The 15507-nt window shown below is 53.8% G+C and overlaps 6 protein-coding genes across 6 annotated transcripts; 1 reads left to right on the forward strand and 5 right to left on the reverse strand.

Moving 5' to 3' along the window:
- Positions 1-672: 672 nt before the first annotated feature.
- Positions 673-2175, forward strand: BDY24DRAFT_440348 (Zn(II)2Cys6 transcription factor domain-containing protein; the record flags this gene model as incomplete). Its single annotated transcript, XM_076644515.1, has 3 exons — positions 673-783; positions 1043-1588; positions 1674-2175. The coding sequence occupies exons 1-3, from the start codon at positions 749-751 to the stop codon at positions 2173-2175; spliced, it is 1083 nt and encodes a 360-aa protein (XP_076498062.1). The 5' UTR covers positions 673-748.
- A 370-nt stretch (positions 2176-2545) lies between these two features.
- ADE1 (phosphoribosylaminoimidazolesuccinocarboxamide synthase) lies at positions 2546-4309 on the reverse strand. Its single transcript, XM_076639892.1, has 6 exons — positions 4105-4309; positions 3861-4001; positions 3526-3754; positions 3234-3389; positions 3093-3155; positions 2546-3011 (listed from the first exon to the last, which is right to left on the reverse strand). The coding sequence occupies exons 2-6, from the start codon at positions 3999-4001 to the stop codon at positions 2638-2640; spliced, it is 963 nt and encodes a 320-aa protein (XP_076498063.1). The 5' UTR covers positions 4105-4309; the 3' UTR covers positions 2546-2637.
- Positions 4310-5045: 736 nt separating this feature from the next.
- Positions 5046-7365, reverse strand: BDY24DRAFT_21676 (epoxide hydrolase). The gene is made up of 8 exons (XM_076636538.1): positions 6865-7365; positions 6635-6754; positions 6362-6483; positions 6235-6263; positions 5908-6156; positions 5744-5799; positions 5241-5661; positions 5046-5130 (listed from the first exon to the last, which is right to left on the reverse strand). The coding sequence occupies exons 1-8, from the start codon at positions 7077-7079 to the stop codon at positions 5104-5106; spliced, it is 1239 nt and encodes a 412-aa protein (XP_076498064.1). The 5' UTR covers positions 7080-7365; the 3' UTR covers positions 5046-5103.
- Positions 7366-7538: 173 nt separating this feature from the next.
- Positions 7539-8880, reverse strand: BDY24DRAFT_384961 (eS30 family ribosomal protein). Its single transcript, XM_076639893.1, has 5 exons — positions 8850-8880; positions 8724-8773; positions 8499-8566; positions 8087-8128; positions 7539-7742 (listed from the first exon to the last, which is right to left on the reverse strand). The coding sequence occupies exons 1-5, from the start codon at positions 8857-8859 to the stop codon at positions 7712-7714; spliced, it is 201 nt and encodes a 66-aa protein (XP_076498065.1). The 5' UTR covers positions 8860-8880; the 3' UTR covers positions 7539-7711.
- Positions 8881-9482: 602 nt separating this feature from the next.
- Positions 9483-12986, reverse strand: BDY24DRAFT_384964 (putative cytosine-purine permease). Its single transcript, XM_076639894.1, has 17 exons — positions 12798-12986; positions 12442-12521; positions 12216-12298; positions 12064-12137; positions 11957-11967; positions 11731-11886; positions 11546-11654; positions 11404-11484; positions 11269-11330; positions 11046-11195; positions 10762-10942; positions 10464-10596; positions 10321-10377; positions 10163-10202; positions 9931-10053; positions 9805-9859; positions 9483-9702 (listed from the first exon to the last, which is right to left on the reverse strand). The coding sequence occupies exons 1-17, from the start codon at positions 12889-12891 to the stop codon at positions 9611-9613; spliced, it is 1581 nt and encodes a 526-aa protein (XP_076498066.1). The 5' UTR covers positions 12892-12986; the 3' UTR covers positions 9483-9610.
- A 474-nt stretch (positions 12987-13460) lies between these two features.
- BDY24DRAFT_384970 (Nur1/Mug154 family protein) lies at positions 13461-15446 on the reverse strand. Its single transcript, XM_076639895.1, has 7 exons — positions 15064-15446; positions 14703-14946; positions 14518-14613; positions 14319-14425; positions 14089-14226; positions 13834-14014; positions 13461-13685 (listed from the first exon to the last, which is right to left on the reverse strand). The coding sequence occupies exons 1-7, from the start codon at positions 15390-15392 to the stop codon at positions 13611-13613; spliced, it is 1170 nt and encodes a 389-aa protein (XP_076498067.1). The 5' UTR covers positions 15393-15446; the 3' UTR covers positions 13461-13610.
- Positions 15447-15507: the final 61 nt, after the last annotated feature.

The following is a 15507-nucleotide window of genomic DNA, read 5'->3' on the forward strand; positions in this document are numbered from 1 at the left end:
ACCAAGCCTGGACTCTTCTCTCTCGCTCTCTCTTTGTCTTCGACAGTGCTCTTCGCCTAGTAAGCGTACCTCCAGATGTCTAAATTTCTTCAACCAGCCCTCCGCCGCGCGCAAGAGTAGGACGCGAAGGGAGGGCGGTCGGACATTTTCGACGCCAGCTTTTAGGAAGCAACGAGAGGATGAATTGCTTGCCGCCTCTTCCTTTCCGCTGTTATATAGAACTGTGTCGGAACATCGCATCGTCTCGGAATCGGATCGTCTACCCCTAAGAAGTAGAACTCGGAAGCGGGAAGGAGTGAGGGGAGCCGACGCCTCGAACCAAAGAACACCCTCACTTCTTCGGGTCGTTCTGTCTCGGAGTTTGCGAGTTATTGCGACAGCAAAGTCGAGGCCTTCTTTCTGATTTCAGAAGTCAACCTCCTAGCAAACTTTCAAACTCTGAGAATACTGAAGACCGATCAAAGGAGAACGAGAGCGGGAGCGAGAACCCAAAATGAGAGCCTTCAGTCGACGTCAACACAGGAAGCAAATCCTTCTTAGAGTTGAGTCAGAGAACAGGTCTCGATGAGCTGCTTGGAAGGAAGTACCCTCCTGTCATCGCTCGGGTGCGATCTTGGAATCGAGTTCTTCCGGGGAGATGTTCTCTGACCGAAACACTGATCGCATTTGGAAAGCGTCGACGGCGAGGACGACGGGCTTTGATCCGTTCGCAAGGGGGTTCTGTAGGCTCCTCGACCGTTGTAGAATCATGTTGGGAAGTCTAGGGACGCTCTGGTCGTTGCTGTAGGTCCCGCGAGCAAAACTTACTCGCAGAGTCGAAGGAGAGGGACGCGTCGGCCTTGGTACAGACCCTTCGGGAAACCGCTCTCTTCCTTCCTTTTGTTGGGCGTCTAATTATCTGCAGCCATCAATCAAACTCCGAAGCTAAAGTCTGAGGAGAGGCTTGAGACGGGATCTTCTTCCTCTCTCCAGATGCTCACTCAACCGAAAGAGCTCGACGCGTCTCTTTTGTTCTTCTTCTTTCGCTGTTTTCGGGTTCCAGGGGTCTTCTTTCGCCACCCCATGGTCTTACTGGGTCTCTTCCAGCCGCCACGCTAGGATTCCTGCAGGCAGGTGGATCAACTGGAGGAGCCAGAGACTCGGAACCAGAACTGCCCTCATCCGGTGAAAAGTGCGGCGCAGCTGAAGTCTCTGAGACGGTTGATGTCTCTCCACCATTATCCCCTCCCAAACTCGCGTCAATCCACACCATCCTTCACCGAACATCCTCCTCTCCTCGCCCGTCAACTTCCGCCATTCTTCCTCGATCATCCCACCCTTACGAGCGAAGAGACTCCTCCAACTCATCCAACACCGCTCCTCCTTCGCCTACTCGACCCAGCACTTCCAGCGCGTCGAACGGAACGACCAACAACGCGGGACGAGTTGCCATTTCGAGGACGACGCGAGCGTGCGATAACTGCCGGGCTAGGAAGACGAGGTGCCTCGAGAGTGAAGGTGGAGAAGGCACATGCTGTGGGAGATGCAGGGATATGGGGTTGGACTGTGCTTGGAGCGGAGGAGGGAAGAAGAGAGGGCCTGTTGCTGGGTGAGTTTTCGACGCATCTTTCCTCCTTCTCTTTCGACCTTCCCGTCAGCCGCTGACTTCCTTCCTTCTTCTTTCTTATCGCCAGGTCGATGCGGCCCAACTCCTCTCATACCAACGCTCGCCGAGCTTCTACCACTCCCACCTCTGGAACCTTCCCCTCCGAAGTCTTCCCAAACTTCAAAGAATCCCTCTCCCTCCAACGTGCCTCCTCCTCCTCCTCCAGCTCCTCCCACCACCCTCACTACTCCCAACCCCCTCCCTCCGTCCTCGCATCCTCCCGCAACTGGTCCATCTCCGGTCCTCCTCACTTCTCGAACGAAACTCCCTCTGTCTTTGCCCCTTCGTCGTCAACAACTCCTCACGGACAATGGTCTCGAAACGAACCCTCCCCAGGCTACACTCCTTCGAGCTTCCTCGAACGCTCCCCTTCATCCAACAGTGATGTCGCAGGGTGGGAGGGAAGCAAGAGGGACCGAGCTTGGGATCAGCAAGGGGAGGAGGGCATGGAATCTTTCAGACTCCCGTCGTTGAACGTCGCGTTCGGAGGAGGAGGAGAGAGAGGTCGATCTGGAGTTCGACTCTACTAGATATCTGCTTATTTCTCAATTTTGGGTTGTTTGTGCTACCATCATGTTCGTATCTTGCTATCGCTTCGTTTGCTTTTTTGTTTGTATCCCTTCGTCGTTCTCGTTCTTTGTTGCTTCATCCTTCTTGTAGATCCTAGATCTTCGTCCCTTTTTGCCCTTCGCTTATCTATCTAACTAATTTTCACCCTTGCTTGCTTCTTTTTGCTTATCATTGTTTCTACATGAACCTGCTTCGTCGATTCAATCAGCCCAGAGAAGTCGAGAGCTTCGACGCGTCGCAGAGTTTGTCCTCCTCTCTCTCGCGCTTTTCATCCTCCCCTGGGTGAAAGCCCCTTCTGATGCCCGCGTCATATCTTTCCTCGAGTGCCAGTCTACGAACACAAACAAATAACATCCTCTGCCTCTTTGAAAAAAAAAGCGAACCTCATTCCTCTTCCTCTTCCCGTCTCTCTCTCCTCCCACTCAAGCCAACTTGGCCCCCGTCACCCTCTCGTAGCACTCCCTGTACCGTCCCTCCGTCTTCTCGACGACCTCCTCAGGCAGCTTAACACCTCCAACAGCCTTCTTTCCCTCGGCAATCAACCAATCTCGCACGAACTGCTTATCGAAGCTCTCCTGAGGTCCTCCAGGAACGTACTTGTCGAGCGACCAGTATCGAGAGGAGTCGGGAGTGAGGACCTCGTCGATGAGGATGAGGGTTCCGTGGGGAGTGGCAGAAGAGGGAGCGTCGGAGGAGGGAGTGGTAGCAGGGGAGGGAGGAGCAGGGAGGAGACCGAACTCGAACTTGGTGTCGGCGAGGATGAGTCCTACGGAGGTGGCGTGAGCGGCAGCAGCGTCTGAAGAAGAAAGAGGAACGAGTGAAGCAGTCAGTTTGGGCCAAGACGAAGCTCGAGAGAGGATAGGAGAGGAAAACGGACTGTAGAGAGCCAAAGCGACTCGCTCGATCTCTCCGGCGAGTTGAGGTCCGTACATCTCAGCGACTGGAAAGCAGACAACGGAGGAAAAATAATCAGCTGCAGCTCTCGTCAATCAGCCATCGCATGTAGAGAGAAGCTCACCCTTCGAAGGGTGGATGTTCTCGTCGTGATCGCCCTGATCGGCCTTGGTCGAAGGAGTGAACAGAGGCTCAGGAAGCTTCTGCGACTCGACCAAACCCTCAGGGAGCTGGATTCCATGAACGGTTCCCGACTTCTTGTACTCGTTCCAGCCAGAGCCTATCGGTTGAAAGAACAAGGCGAGGGAAAGGGCAAAAGGTCAGGTCAGCTTCGGTCCTCCTTCCTCCCTCCCCTCGTGAGCTTCGCTCTTTTTCTCGACCTCTCCTTCCCTTTCTCGTTGCACGATGCGACTCACCAGTGATGTACCCTCTGACGATAGCCTCAACCTTGATGACCTCGCACTTCCTGACGATCATGCTTCTTCCCTCGAGCTGATCCTTGTACTTCTGGACGGACTCTGGGAAGGCGTCGAAGTTGGGCTGAGTTGGGGAGGGGAGGATGAGGTGGTTGGGGATGATGGAGGCCAGTTTCGAGAACCAGAAGAGGGAGAGGGAGGTAAGGAGCTTGCCCTTGGAGGGGATGGCCTGCAGAAAAGAGAAAGGGAGAGCAGAAAGGAGGTTGAGAGGTCAGAAGTGAGCTTTTGAGGGAGGCAGGAAGGTCGAGCGAGGGGTCAGGATTGGATGGACTCACGTTCTCGAGGATGACATCGAAAGCCGAGAGTCTGTCGGAAGCGACAAAGAGAAGCTTGTCGTCCTCTCCAGGAATCGAGTAGATATCTCTGACTTTGCCTCGAGCGATCAAAGTGAGGTCAGGGCAGTTGGACTCGTTCATCTGAAAGGAGGCAAAGAGTCAACGAGAGGAAGCGAAAGGAGGTCAGCTTCATGCTCGTTGTCTTCCTATCGAGGCGTATGAGAGGAGAAAAGGACAGGCGTACAGTGAAAGAAGGGAGGGAAGGTGTCGAAGCGGTTGGGAAAGAGAGGAAAGAAGGAACGGAACAGCTCGCATCTTCAATTCTCTGTTTGGCTCCGTCGAGTCACCTCAGAGGATGTTTTCTCGGGGTTTCAGCTTCTCTCGAGAAGGCGTATGCTTCGAAGAGTGACATGCGATGCTTCTCAAACGAAAAGTAAAAAGTCGAGAAGATGCAACGGCGACCGACTCAGAAACTTGGTGAGCTCGACCTCTCCCTCCTCCTCCAACCAACAGGAGCTCTCGACCTTCAAAACCATGTCTTCGTCTCCCAATCTTCTCTCCCAGCCTCCCTCTGCTTCATCTTCTCATCCATCCAAGCTCGCTGAAGGAAAAAAAAAAAAAATCCTCAGCCGTCCTCTTTCGAGGTCCTCCTCCCCTCTCCATCTTCCCTCCCGTCGCTTCCAAGCTCTCTCTCTCCCACTTCTCCTCTCAAGGTCCTCGACGGCGCGACCATCGAAAAAGCAGGTGCTTATCCAGGACGGCTCTCGAACCTCTCTCGAAGGTCGACGCGTGTTTTTCGACGTCGACAAGTCCGAGCATCTGCAACTCGTCCAAGTTCTCTCCTCGGTCGTCTCTCGTATGGGTTCTCAGGTCGTCTCGCGTCTTTCTCTGTGTGATTGGGTAGTGACGAGCAAGAGGCTGGGAGCTGCTTACCTTTACGTGAGTCTTGTCCCGTTCGAAACGTTGGCGTTCTACAGGAATCGAGCTCCCTTCCAAACAGCTGTCGCTGAAGCGTCTCTGTTCTCTACCGCCTTCTTGCTCATCAGGTCGAGCGTAAGAAGACGCCGTGCTACTGCAGTAGCTGCCGAAAACTCTCCTAGATCAGCGTCAACGATCATGCTTCTTTCATCAAAGGAGAGCGAGCTCGAGCGAAAGAAGGGTCTTTCTTTGAACGTCTCCGAACGGTCTCTGGACTGTCGAACATCATCGATCGTGAAATGATATGCTAAACGAAGAAAAGTGACTACGCTCGATGAAAGTGCTTGCCCATCTCCACGTCGCAAGGGAAGAAATGAAACGAAGTCAGTCGAGTCGACGCGACGGCTTCGAGCCAATCCTTTGGCACACCAACGACTCGAGTTCATGCCCAATTGAACTCACCATCTCCCTCACATCCTCCAAGAAGTCCTCCGGCGCATCCTGAGCGGCGGAGTGACCTCCAGATGCGTGAAGCTTGTGGAAAACGAGGTTGTCGACAGCTTGGTTGAACCACCTCCTCGGGAAGTGATGGATGTCCCAGGGATTTGATGAGTAGCCGATGGGAGCTTTGACGTTGTAGGGAATTGCGGCAACATGTCGGTTTCCGGCGCAGTCGTGGTAGGGCCTGGGTAGGAAGAAAGAGGAAGAGGAAGAGGGATGGGAATCGGAATCAAGCGCGTCGACGCGACGAACGAAGATGAGAGAAAGAATGGAGAAAAACGAACAATAAACTGGTGTGGATGCAGTTGGTGATATGGTAGAGAGCAACTTGAGTGATGATGTGGTTGGGAGTGATGAGAGAGGGAGGGTTGGGAGCCATGGGCTGGTGAGAGAAGAAGAGAAACGAAGAAAGGGAATTTCAGATTAGCTCGCTGTTCGTATCTGCTCTCTCGAAACGTGCTCACATCAGACCACTCGTGAAACTTATCTCCGATGTAGGCGAGGATTCCGACCGGGTTGTCTGACGGGGTGTGGGAAAGAAGGAGCCAAAGATCAGTCGACGCGTTCTTCTTTCGCCAACGACTTCGCTTCGCCTTCGCTTCGATGTCGCAAAGATTCGGATGCTCACCGTAAAGAGAAGCTCCAATGGTCGACGGCCTCGTCTGCTGAATCTCCTTGTATCCCATCCCATCGGCCACAAACTTCTTCTGCTGGTTGAACGCCCTCCTTTCCGCTTCTTGTACCAATCGACCAGGAAGGTTGGGAGAGGGAGATAGTCAAGGAAGGAAGCAGGAGGGAGACCGAAGAGCATGGTATAGTGAGCTGCTTTGACGTTGGAGGAGTGGTTCTGAAGGAGACCTGTGAGGACTCGAGTTCCCTTTTAAGACGACAAATGGGACGGGGAGAAAGTCAGCGAGACAATGAAAAGACGCTAGGAGAGCCAAAAAGTACGTACAAGATCGCCGCCGACGGCTCCGTAGGTTTCTGAGGTCACGTAAGGAGAAGAGGGAGATTCAGCGACGCGTCTTTCGCTCGTCACTGAGCCATTTTCAACAGCCAGATAGAGATAAGGGTTTACTCACTGTAGCCCAAAACGTCGACAATCAATGTACTGTACACACGACTAGTATCTGCGGCAGCCCAAGATCTTGTAGGAGGCGAGGAGAAGGTAAAACCGGGAAGAGAAGGGACGACGACGTCGAAGCTGGAGCGATGAACAGAAGATAAAGACGAAGTTCAGCTTTCCAGCAGCAGTCATATCACTCTAGAGTAAAGATTGAAGAGCGTCAAGAAAGAAGACGGAGGCTTGAACACCCTCAGGAGGGTCCACGAGAGAGTCGATAACGGAAACGAACTCCAAGAACGACGATGGCCATTCTTGCCACAAAACGATCGGAATCGCTCTGGGATGCTTGGACTTGACATGGATGAAGTGAATAGAGAGATCCTCGATATCGACTCGGAAGTGAGGGAACCTTCAAGGCAGAAAAAGAGGGCGAAGAGGTTGGTAAGCAACCTCGTCGTTCGAGCTCAACATCGATCCTCCTTCCGATTCCCCTCACCAGAGAGGCATCGTTCTGCTCACCTGTTCAACTCCTTCTCAGTCTTCTTCCAGCTCCACTTTTCCTCCCAGGTCTTCTTGAGAGCCTTCAGCCAGTCGAGATCGATCCCGTACTCCCACTTGACACCTGGAACGATGGGCGCGGAGGGGAGTCGATGCGAACGAACTTTGGCCATCATCCTGTCGATTTCGGACTGAGCGAACGAGATGTGAAAGGGAGTAGGAACGGGAGGGGTCATCTTGGGCGAAGAGAGAAGACGGTGGTTGAAGGAGAGCAAGCAGCGAGGAAACTTTGGAGATCATCTCGACGTCGCTTCAACTTCACTCCGCTTCAACCTGAAATTGGCTCATGCGTCACTTCTTGTGCCAGTGACGATGTTTTCTCGGCAGGTAGACTTCTTCGTGAGCTAGAGAACAGGATCTGAAGCTGATTCTCGCTCGTAGACCCGAGGATTCTGAGCGAAGAGACCAGCTCTCGAGCTCACCCTCGCAAGAGTTCTAGACATTCAGAGACGACGCGACGAGTTTCCTCAGCCGTTCCCTCGAGGCCTGACACGCATCAAGGGAGCTATCCGAGCAGGCTCCTCAGGCGACGAGGACCAGCGAACGAACAACTGAGCTTTCCTCCCACCCCTGCCTCCTCCTCTTTCCTCCCCTCTCTTCCCACCTTTCCATCGCAGTCCCACCTCCCGGAAAGGTTCGTGAAGAAGAGGCATGCATGCGTAAGAGACAGAGCAACAGAAAAACGACAGGGTTCCACCCGATCCATCGACGACGACACCTCCCGACGAGTGAGCTTGAGCTTTTTGAAGACCCTGAACCCTTCGAGGTTTGATTCCATCCAACGACTTCCCGAGCAGAGGCGAGTTGTTTAACCGGACTTTCCAGCGGGCTGCTCGTTCCTGAGAGTCGAGGACAAGAAGAAGAAGCGAAGGAAAGCAGGAGGTCAGTAAGCGGTCGAAGGGCGGGAAGAAAAGGGAAAGAAGTGGGAGGGTGAAGTGGAGGGTTCAGATAGGAGCGAAAGACTGTATAGAGGATGCTAGTGGTAATCATGGCCTAGTAGGGCTAAGGTTGAACTATGCTTGATTGAGGATCATCATTATAAGAGAAAGAGTGGAAGGTGGGAGGAGGGGAAGGAGGGAGGGAGGGAGGGAGGAGAGCGTCGAGGTCACAATCGCGACTCGACCGCTCTTTTCTCCTTCCCAAGTCCAAACTGGGGCGATAAGGGTGAGAGGTTGATACGCACATCTTTCTCTTTCCTCCGGGGAGAAGGGTGACGTTGACGAATCTGGAGGGAGGAAGGGAAAGCAGAGGAAGGGGAGCGAAGAGTCAGTTCCGAGGTCAAAGGTTCGAGGTCCAAGATGCAGGCCTGGTGGAGCGAAGGGAAACCGAGGAAGGATCGGAGTTCGATGTAGGATGGTTCTTCGGGGTCCAGAGAGCGTGTAGGATCGAGTGGTGAGGTGTGGGGAGGAGTTGGGAAGGAGGGAAACGTGGTGACGAGAACCGACGTGTACCGTCCTATGCTCGAGGTCGTTTGACACTGCTCCTCCCCTTCCTCCTGCTCCATCGACCCCACAACCTCCCAACAACCCTTCCCGGCATCCCAGCACCCTTCCCTACATCCTCGCCGAGTTGAAAAGTTGGGCAATGGGACGCACCGTCGGTTGTAGAGCAGTCTCTTCTTAGCTCGACCCTTGGGGGTCTTGGGCTTCTCGGTCTTCTCAACCTGCGTTCATCCAACACACACCAGCCAACGGGAAACGAAAAAGTGTCAGAGAGAGAGTTTCCTTCCTTCGCGATGGCTACAGTCCAAGAGGTGTGTCGATCCAATCGAAGAGGGAGGGAGGGGAGGGAAGGTGGGAAGGCAGAAGGGAAGGGCGAACCTTGGGGCACTGAGACTTGACCTTTCCAGCTCGAGCGAGCGATCCGTGAACTGGGAAAAATTGATGAAGCTAGAGTCAGAAGGGTGGAGAGGGTTCCTCGAGAGGGTGGGAGGGTCCTAGACGCACCTTTTCCCATGTTGAAGTGTCGAGGTTGGGAGAAGGAAGACCAGGAGGGAGCGAAAAAAGCTGAACGAGACTTTTCGAACCCCGACACTCCCTCCTTCCTTTTCTCTCCCTTCTGCCACCCTTCCTTCTTCCCCCCTCTTTCACGTAGGGAGAGTTCTGTAGATATTCACGTCTTCTTTTCTCGCATCTCAACGTAGAAGGAGACCTACCGCGGAGGGATCCTTGGTCCTCAGCCCTCCGCTCCCTCTCCTCTCCCCTCCTCTCCCCTCCCCTTCCCTCGCTTCCTTTTCCTACCACGCTCAGACATTTCTCCATCTCCGTAGCGAGTTCCTTCGATGGTCTTCTCGTTTACGAAGCATCCTGGGACTTGTTCTGAGACAGAAGCGAATATCTGTCCTTGGTTTGAACACGCGAAGCTCGAGCTCACACCAGAATCGAATCCGTTTCTCTATCCGTTCTCTTTTCTCTCCAAGGACCTCTGTCAAGTTCTCAGATCCTCAATTCGATGTACATCGATAGATTTGTTCCCTGAAGACCAAAGTCATTTCGAACTTACTGGATTGAACGAGAGGGCCGCTCGTCCGCATCCATCCTTTGCGCTCTCTCTCCCTCCCCTCGACCCGAATCTCGTCGTTTCAAAGTTCAAGAGGTCATAAGATCGAATCCGGTAGCCCAAAAGGGGCGAGTCATTTAGCCGAGAAGAGATAGAAGGAGAGAGGGAGATAAAATGGAGAAAGGAAAGAAGACTCGACCATCGCTCTCTATCGACCGATGTAGCGTTTCTCGAGGTATCTAGCCCCAGGGAAGACGACACCAGCGAAAGCAGCGGCGAGGATGAATCCGACGTCTCCACCTGAAAGAAGAAAACGGCGAAGAAGAGGGTCAGCAGAGAAGAGGAGAACGAAGATCGACTTCGTTCGTCGCTGCTTCCGACTTTTCGAACAGAAAGACTCACCGTAAGGGTTGGCGTCCCCTCCAACGAGCTTTCCGATGGGTCCAATGTACCAGACCTGAGCGAGACGAAAGCAAAGGCGGGTCAGAAACGTCGATGAAGACGAAAGAGGAGGGGACGAAGACGCACCTGGGACATTCCAGACCAAGCTCCAATGACTCCCGCGCAGAAGGCAGCGAGGGCACCGAATCCCATTGGAACGGCCTTGGGGTCGTTCCAAGTCCACTCAGCATCGTAGTTCTTGAAGTTGCCCTGGAAGAGAGAGAGAAGAGAAGAGAGGCGAAAGTCGTCAGTTCGACGTTCGACAATACGAGGTAAAAAAGGCTGAAAAAGAGTGTTCGCAGAAGAGATGGGCACTGACCTTTCGGAAGATGAAGTGCTCCTCGAGGACGACGGTGCAGCTAGGAAGAAAGGAAGAAGGGAAACGGATGAGCAAGAGTCGACGAGGGGAACGAGGTTCGAGAGGAGATCCTCCACGTTCGAGCCGACCTTCACCCGAGAAACGCGAGCAGAACTTACAAGATGGCCAACCACTGTCCGATGATAGCCATGAAGTTCTCAAGGGAGACGGCGAAACTGAAGGGGAGAAAAGAAGAGGGCGAAGGAAGCGTCAGTCGGGTCGCCTTCGTTCAGCGTTTTCAACCACAGGAACAAGCACTCACGATTTGGCTCCGACAATGGCGATAGGAACGTAGACTCCAGTGATTACGATAGGCCAAATGAGTCGAGGAAGTCGGGCAATGGCGGTAGAAGTGACCGAGATTGAGAGACCCATCGAGTAAACGTTGATAATGTCTGCGGGTTGAAAGAGAGAAGAGAAGGTGTCTCGTCAGTATGCAGTGAGAGAAAGCTCCGACATTGGGAAGGGGAAAGGGGATTGGAGAGAGATGCCTTCTTCGAAAAAGGAGGAGACATTCGACGCGTCGAACAACGCGACAGTTCAAAGCTTTGATTACTCACTGTTGGCGACCACCGAGATAACGAGCAAGAAGAGGAAGAATCCTCCTCCTCCCTCTCCCAAGACAGGTTTGAAAACGGCTCCCAAAAGACCTCCAAGCTCGTTGGCGTGTCGAGCCTCCATCCACTCGGGCTGGAACTCGGCGGCGCACATGATGGCAGCTCCGAGCCACTCGACGAGGACCTGAGATTGGAGAAGAGCGAGGAGGAGTTGTGTCAGCGATGGTTCGAGAGTATATAGGCAAAAAGAGGAGCAAGAGGAGATGAAGAGGGGACGAAGAACGAACGAGAGGAATGATGAGACCCAAGTAAGTCCATCCGAAAGTCTTCCACTGAGGAGTGCTGCTAGGCTGGTAGACGTTGTAATCCGAAGCGAGCGAGGTCCATCCAGCGGTGAATCCGAAAATTACACCAGCAAAGGAGAGAGCGTTGGAAGCCTGAGCAAGAACCGAGAGGTCAGTTCGAGCAAAAAGAAAGAGACGGAACTGCTGGGAATCGAGAGACACGCACCTCAAGCTGACCAGTTCCCATAGGGACGTTGACGAAATCCTTAGCACCACATCCGAGGAGGACTGAGAGAGAGAGGGAAGGAAGCAAGGTCAGCGACGAAGAAGACGGAACGAGAGCTGAGGGAACAAGACTCACCGATGAAGGTGATGGCCGTGGGAATCCACGAGTACCTCTCGTAGACGTGAACCCACTTGTACCCGAAGAGACCAAGGACGACTGGAAGGAAGGAAAGACTGGTAAGCGTCGGAAGGAGAGACCTCGACGCGTTCGAGCTCACGAGTGATGACCGCGATGACCACAGCTCCCACGGCATGCGAGATATTGTCGTTGGCGACGACCCTGAGGGTCTGCGCACCAGCGATCGTGTTGACCGCACTCCAGCCGACCTGTTTACGTTGCACGAGGGAGAGAGGTCAGAACAATTGGAGGTCGGGCTGAACTGATCGGAGAAAGAGCTCTCACACAGGCGATACAGTTCAACATGGCGACAATCTTGGCTCCGTGCCATCCCCATGAGTAACGAGCGGAGGTCATCTGTCGAAGGCCGAGGGCTGGACCAAAAGTGGCGAGGTAGGCGGGGAGGAGAGCAGTGAACGCGTTGATGAAGAAGATGACGAGCTGAGGGAGGGTAGAGCAAAGGAACCAAGTCAGAGGGAGTAGAAATGAGATGGAAATGAAGGAGACTAACCATAGAGTCACCTGAAAACGAAAGGGACGGAAGGACGGGAGGGGAATGAGCGGGAGGAAGAAATCGACGGCGCGAGCGTGTGAGCTCGAAGTAGAGGGAGAACTAACCGAGACCCAATCCGAAAGTTCCAGGACCCAGCACACCGAGTCCGAAGGTACTGAGCACACAGTTGGCAGCCATCCTGAGGTTCGAAGAAGGAGTCAGCAAGAGGGAAGACGCGAGAGGAAGAGGAGGGAGGGAGAGGAAAGTGAGCTCTCACCAAACGGTTGCGTTGTGACTTGGCTGCATATCGGTCCTCTCCTCGTTATCTGGAACTCGCTCGATACCACGAGTCTCCATACCCTATATGGAGAGAAAAGAAGGACCAGCTCTCGTTTTTGGCGAGTGTTCGAAGAGGAGCAGCCCACTCCTCCCTCGCTCGCTCTCTTTCCCCTTCCGCCCTCCCTCCTTTGATTGCCGTCAAGATGATGAGACGAGGAACTCACGACCTTCTCCTCGAGCCAATCGGTCTTGACCTTCACCTTATCGAGGAAGGAGAGCTTGGTGTCGTCCTGGGAGTAGGTCTCTGGAGGAGAGGAGGAAGGAAGGGAGGAGAGTCGAGGACGCGAGCAGGACGGAGGGAGGCAGGGGGCCAAGCAAACGAGAAGAGTCAAAAATAGGGGAGAAAAGAGCGGAGCGAGAGTCAGCGACGCGTAGATTGACCAGGACAGGAGGCGATAGAGAAGAAGAGGTGTAGAGAGAGCAGAAGGAGAGCAGCAAAGGCAGAAGAAAAACGGAGTGCCGAGGCCCTTCGAGCTCGAAAAAGAAGGGGAGGGAGGTGGAGGGATCGAAGGCGACTCACCCTCGACTTCGACATTGGCCTCACGATCGTAGCTCTGCTTCTCTTCGTCCTCAATGGACGAAGCAGGAACCTTGGCTGGGGAGATAGCGTCCATAGCTTTGAAGAGGAAGGGATGAGCAAGTGAGAGGGTGAGGGTTTGAGGTCAAAGAGGGAAGGAAGGCGAGGAGAAAAACGAGTCCAATTTCTCCTCCTTCTCCTCATTTCTCCTTCGTTGGGTTTGACCTTATCTCAACTGCGCTCTCGTCGCTTCCGGCCCATCAAGAAACCGGAAAGGAAAGAGGATCTAGTCCGAGTCTCCTCCCGAAGTGCGAAATCCTTTCTTCCTGTCATCAACCCACCAAACAGAACATAAAGGACGCGTCTCGGAAGCAAGCGTCCAGTCAGCGACCAGCAAGAGCAAGAGGAAAAACTGACGTCCGTAGAAGAGGGACCCTGTGGGGAGGGATTTGGTTTAGAACCCTCGGACGGCGACTCGCTCTGGATTCTTCTGGCTGCTTTCCTCTCTCAATCCTTCCTCCTCCCGAGAAAGAACGGCGTCAGTCTGCGAGAGAGAGTTTCGTCGATCAAGGCAGCGTATCTTGAAACGAGACTCACCCGTTCTTGAGGCAGCAGGCGGCTCGAGGAGGGAAAAGCTTTCGAGCTCGGGGTGGGTCTGAGCCGCGCGTGTGCTTAGGGGAAGACCAATGAAATCGGGATTCAGAAACGCGAAGTAGACGAGGAGGGAGTCGAAAGTTTTCTCTCTGCTAGCTCTTTCCACGATAGAGAAAGGACTCGGTACGAATCAGCATGGCGGTATCGAAAAATAAGCTCCGTCTACCAGATCGTTTCGGCCTCGTGAGTCGTGGTGGCCGCGTCCTTCATCGGTTTGAAGATGGTTGGGTAGACGAACTGTTCGGGGTTCAACGAAGAACGAAAGCTTGATTAGTGGCGAGTTCCTTCCCTTGAGCCTCTTTTCGCCCGGGAGGACGAGAGACCGAGACGGAAGGGCGGAGGGAGAAAGAAAGGGAAAGGGAGAGAGAGAGGAACGACAACTCACCTTCTGATCGTACTCGTGCATCACCTCTCCAGCAAGGAGCTCCTTGTCTTTGATAAGAGCAGCATACTTCCCAACGATGAAGTCGCACTGGAAACTGACGGCCAGAGCAACGAGGATGGCGACCCAAGGCGACGAGGGAGTCAGGAAGTGAAGAACGAGAGCCGTCGGAGGGGTGTAGGTTCTGTGAGGGAGAGAAGACGCGTAGAGACGAGGTTCAGCAAAATCCACAGATCAAAAACACATACGTTGACTCACGAGAAAAGCTGTAAGTTGAAAGCCGGAGGATCCCAAACATCGAGCTGCTGAACGAGTCGACGCTTCTTCTCGTGAGAGGCCGACTTCGGAGGGAGGGAGAGGAGGAAGCGAGCGACCGGTAAAGGCGAGAGGTAGCGCCTAAAAACAGCAAGACGAGAAGGACCAAAGGATAAGAGATACGGTCAGCCTCTAGAGACAGCGAAGTGGCATAGAAGCGGAGGAGATCTCACTTGGCGAAAACCCATGCTGCCATCCAACTCTGAGCGTTCGCTCCTCCTGCTTGAGCCATGGGATCTTCTTCAGGCACTTTTCGAGCGTTCGGACTTGAGAGGGGATCCTGAGGTGAGTAAGAGAGAAGGGACAAGGAAGTGAGCTTCGTTGGTCGAGAAGAGGAGGGGGCGGTGAAAAGAGACGCGAGACGGGACTGACCGTTCGAAGGTGCATTCGATAGGATCTCGTTCGAGTGAAGAGATAGACTGCGTTGAGGGTAGCGGCGAGAACAAGGAAGATGGAGAGAAGAATGGTCTACGAGCCAGAAACAAACACGAGGAGGGAAGGTCAGTTCGATCCGCTCAACCTTCCAAGCTCGAAAGGAAAGGAGACGTGAAGCTCACCCAGTGGAAGATGCTCGTCCTAGTCATTCCCTCCTCGGGAGTATCCCATCTTCCTTCCCATCTTCCCTTCTTGGCTCCACCTGCTCTGAGAATGTTGCTCGGACTCTTGTTGGCGTTTGACCAGAGGGGAGCTCGCAGGAAGAAGTGAAGAGCTGTAAGAGCGAAACCGAGGGGTCGAGCGATGGGGAGGAGGTCGAGATTCATGTCGATCCGGTCGATGAGAGTGGAAGGGAGGTCGGTGATCCTGAGAGAAGTCGTAAGAGATTCGGTTAGTAATGTGCAAAGGAGGACGAAACATGCTGGAGCGGAACGACGAGCTCGAAACGAAAAAGGAGGGGAAGGAAGGGATCGTCGAGCTCACTTCTGGAGGAAAGGTTTCTTCCTGATGAACCTCTTTGGCTTGATGGGAGTTCCATTTAGGGCAGCAGGAGAGTTGACGTGCATCTTGGCTGCTCTCTGACTTCCTGCCATGTCGAAAGGAATCGCTCTTCCTCGAGAGAAGGACGAAGGAGTCGAAGCTCGTCCTGCTGGTTGGAATCTGCTGGCCGTGGGAGTCGAGTAGGAGGACGACGTGGAGGTGGAAGACGAAGTAGAGGCGAGAGGAGAAGACTGGTGAAAGTTGGTAGAGCTCTTGGAGAGGAGAGAGCGTCGAGGGACTCGAGCTGAGGAGGGGGAGGGAGTGAAGCTCATGGCCGTTTGGAGGAGAAACCCACCCTCAAAAGCAAGGGACGAGGTCAGCGAAAGAAGCCACGTCGAAGGGATCACTTTTCTCCTCTCGCAAATTATCTTCTACGTTCAGAAGGCC

The sequence above is a fragment of the Mrakia frigida genome (assembly GCF_051309035.1).
Source record: "Mrakia frigida strain ATCC 22029 unplaced genomic scaffold BDY24scaffold_10, whole genome shotgun sequence".
Classification (NCBI taxonomy): Eukaryota; Fungi; Basidiomycota; class Tremellomycetes; order Cystofilobasidiales; family Mrakiaceae; genus Mrakia; species Mrakia frigida.

Coding starts and splice junctions, on each gene's coding strand:
- BDY24DRAFT_21676 (XM_076636538.1), bottom strand. CDS start 7,079: ATGACCCCTCCCGTTCCTACTCCCTTTCACATCTCGTTCGCTCAGTCC. Junction 6,264..6,361: donor TGTCGACGTTTTGGGCTACA/GTGAGTAAACCC, acceptor ACGTGACCTCAG/AAACCTACGGAGCCGTCGGC. Junction 5,662..5,743: donor AGTTTCACGAGTGGTCTGAT/GTGAGCACGTTT, acceptor TTCTCTCACCAG/CCCATGGCTCCCAACCCTCC.
- BDY24DRAFT_384961 (XM_076639893.1), bottom strand. Junction 8,567..8,723: donor TCAAGTCTCAGTGCCCCAAG/GTTCGCCCTTCC, acceptor GGATGAACGCAG/GTTGAGAAGACCGAGAAGCC. Junction 7,743..8,086: donor CCCGGAGGAAAGAGAAAGAT/GTGCGTATCAAC, acceptor CTCGACTCTCAG/GAACGAGCAGCCCGCTGGAA.
- BDY24DRAFT_384970 (XM_076639895.1), bottom strand. CDS start 15,392: ATGAGCTTCACTCCCTCCCCCTCCTCAGCTCGAGTCCCTCGACGCTCT. Junction 14,947..15,063: donor AAGAAACCTTTCCTCCAGAA/GTGAGCTCGACG, acceptor GACTTCTCTCAG/GATCACCGACCTCCCTTCCA. Junction 14,614..14,702: donor GGACGAGCATCTTCCACTGG/GTGAGCTTCACG, acceptor TCTGGCTCGTAG/ACCATTCTTCTCTCCATCTT.
- ADE1 (XM_076639892.1), bottom strand. CDS start 4,001: ATGAACGAGTCCAACTGCCCTGACCTCACTTTGATCGCTCGAGGCAAA. Junction 3,156..3,233: donor GAACATCCACCCTTCGAAGG/GTGAGCTTCTCT, acceptor TCTGCTTTCCAG/TCGCTGAGATGTACGGACCT. Junction 3,012..3,092: donor AGTCGCTTTGGCTCTCTACA/GTCCGTTTTCCT, acceptor TTTCTTCTTCAG/ACGCTGCTGCCGCTCACGCC.
- BDY24DRAFT_384964 (XM_076639894.1), bottom strand. CDS start 12,891: ATGGACGCTATCTCCCCAGCCAAGGTTCCTGCTTCGTCCATTGAGGAC. Junction 11,331..11,403: donor CACGGCCATCACCTTCATCG/GTGAGTCTTGTT, acceptor TCTCTCTCTCAG/TCCTCCTCGGATGTGGTGCT. Junction 10,054..10,162: donor AGCACTTCATCTTCCGAAAG/GTCAGTGCCCAT, acceptor TCTCTCTTCCAG/GGCAACTTCAAGAACTACGA.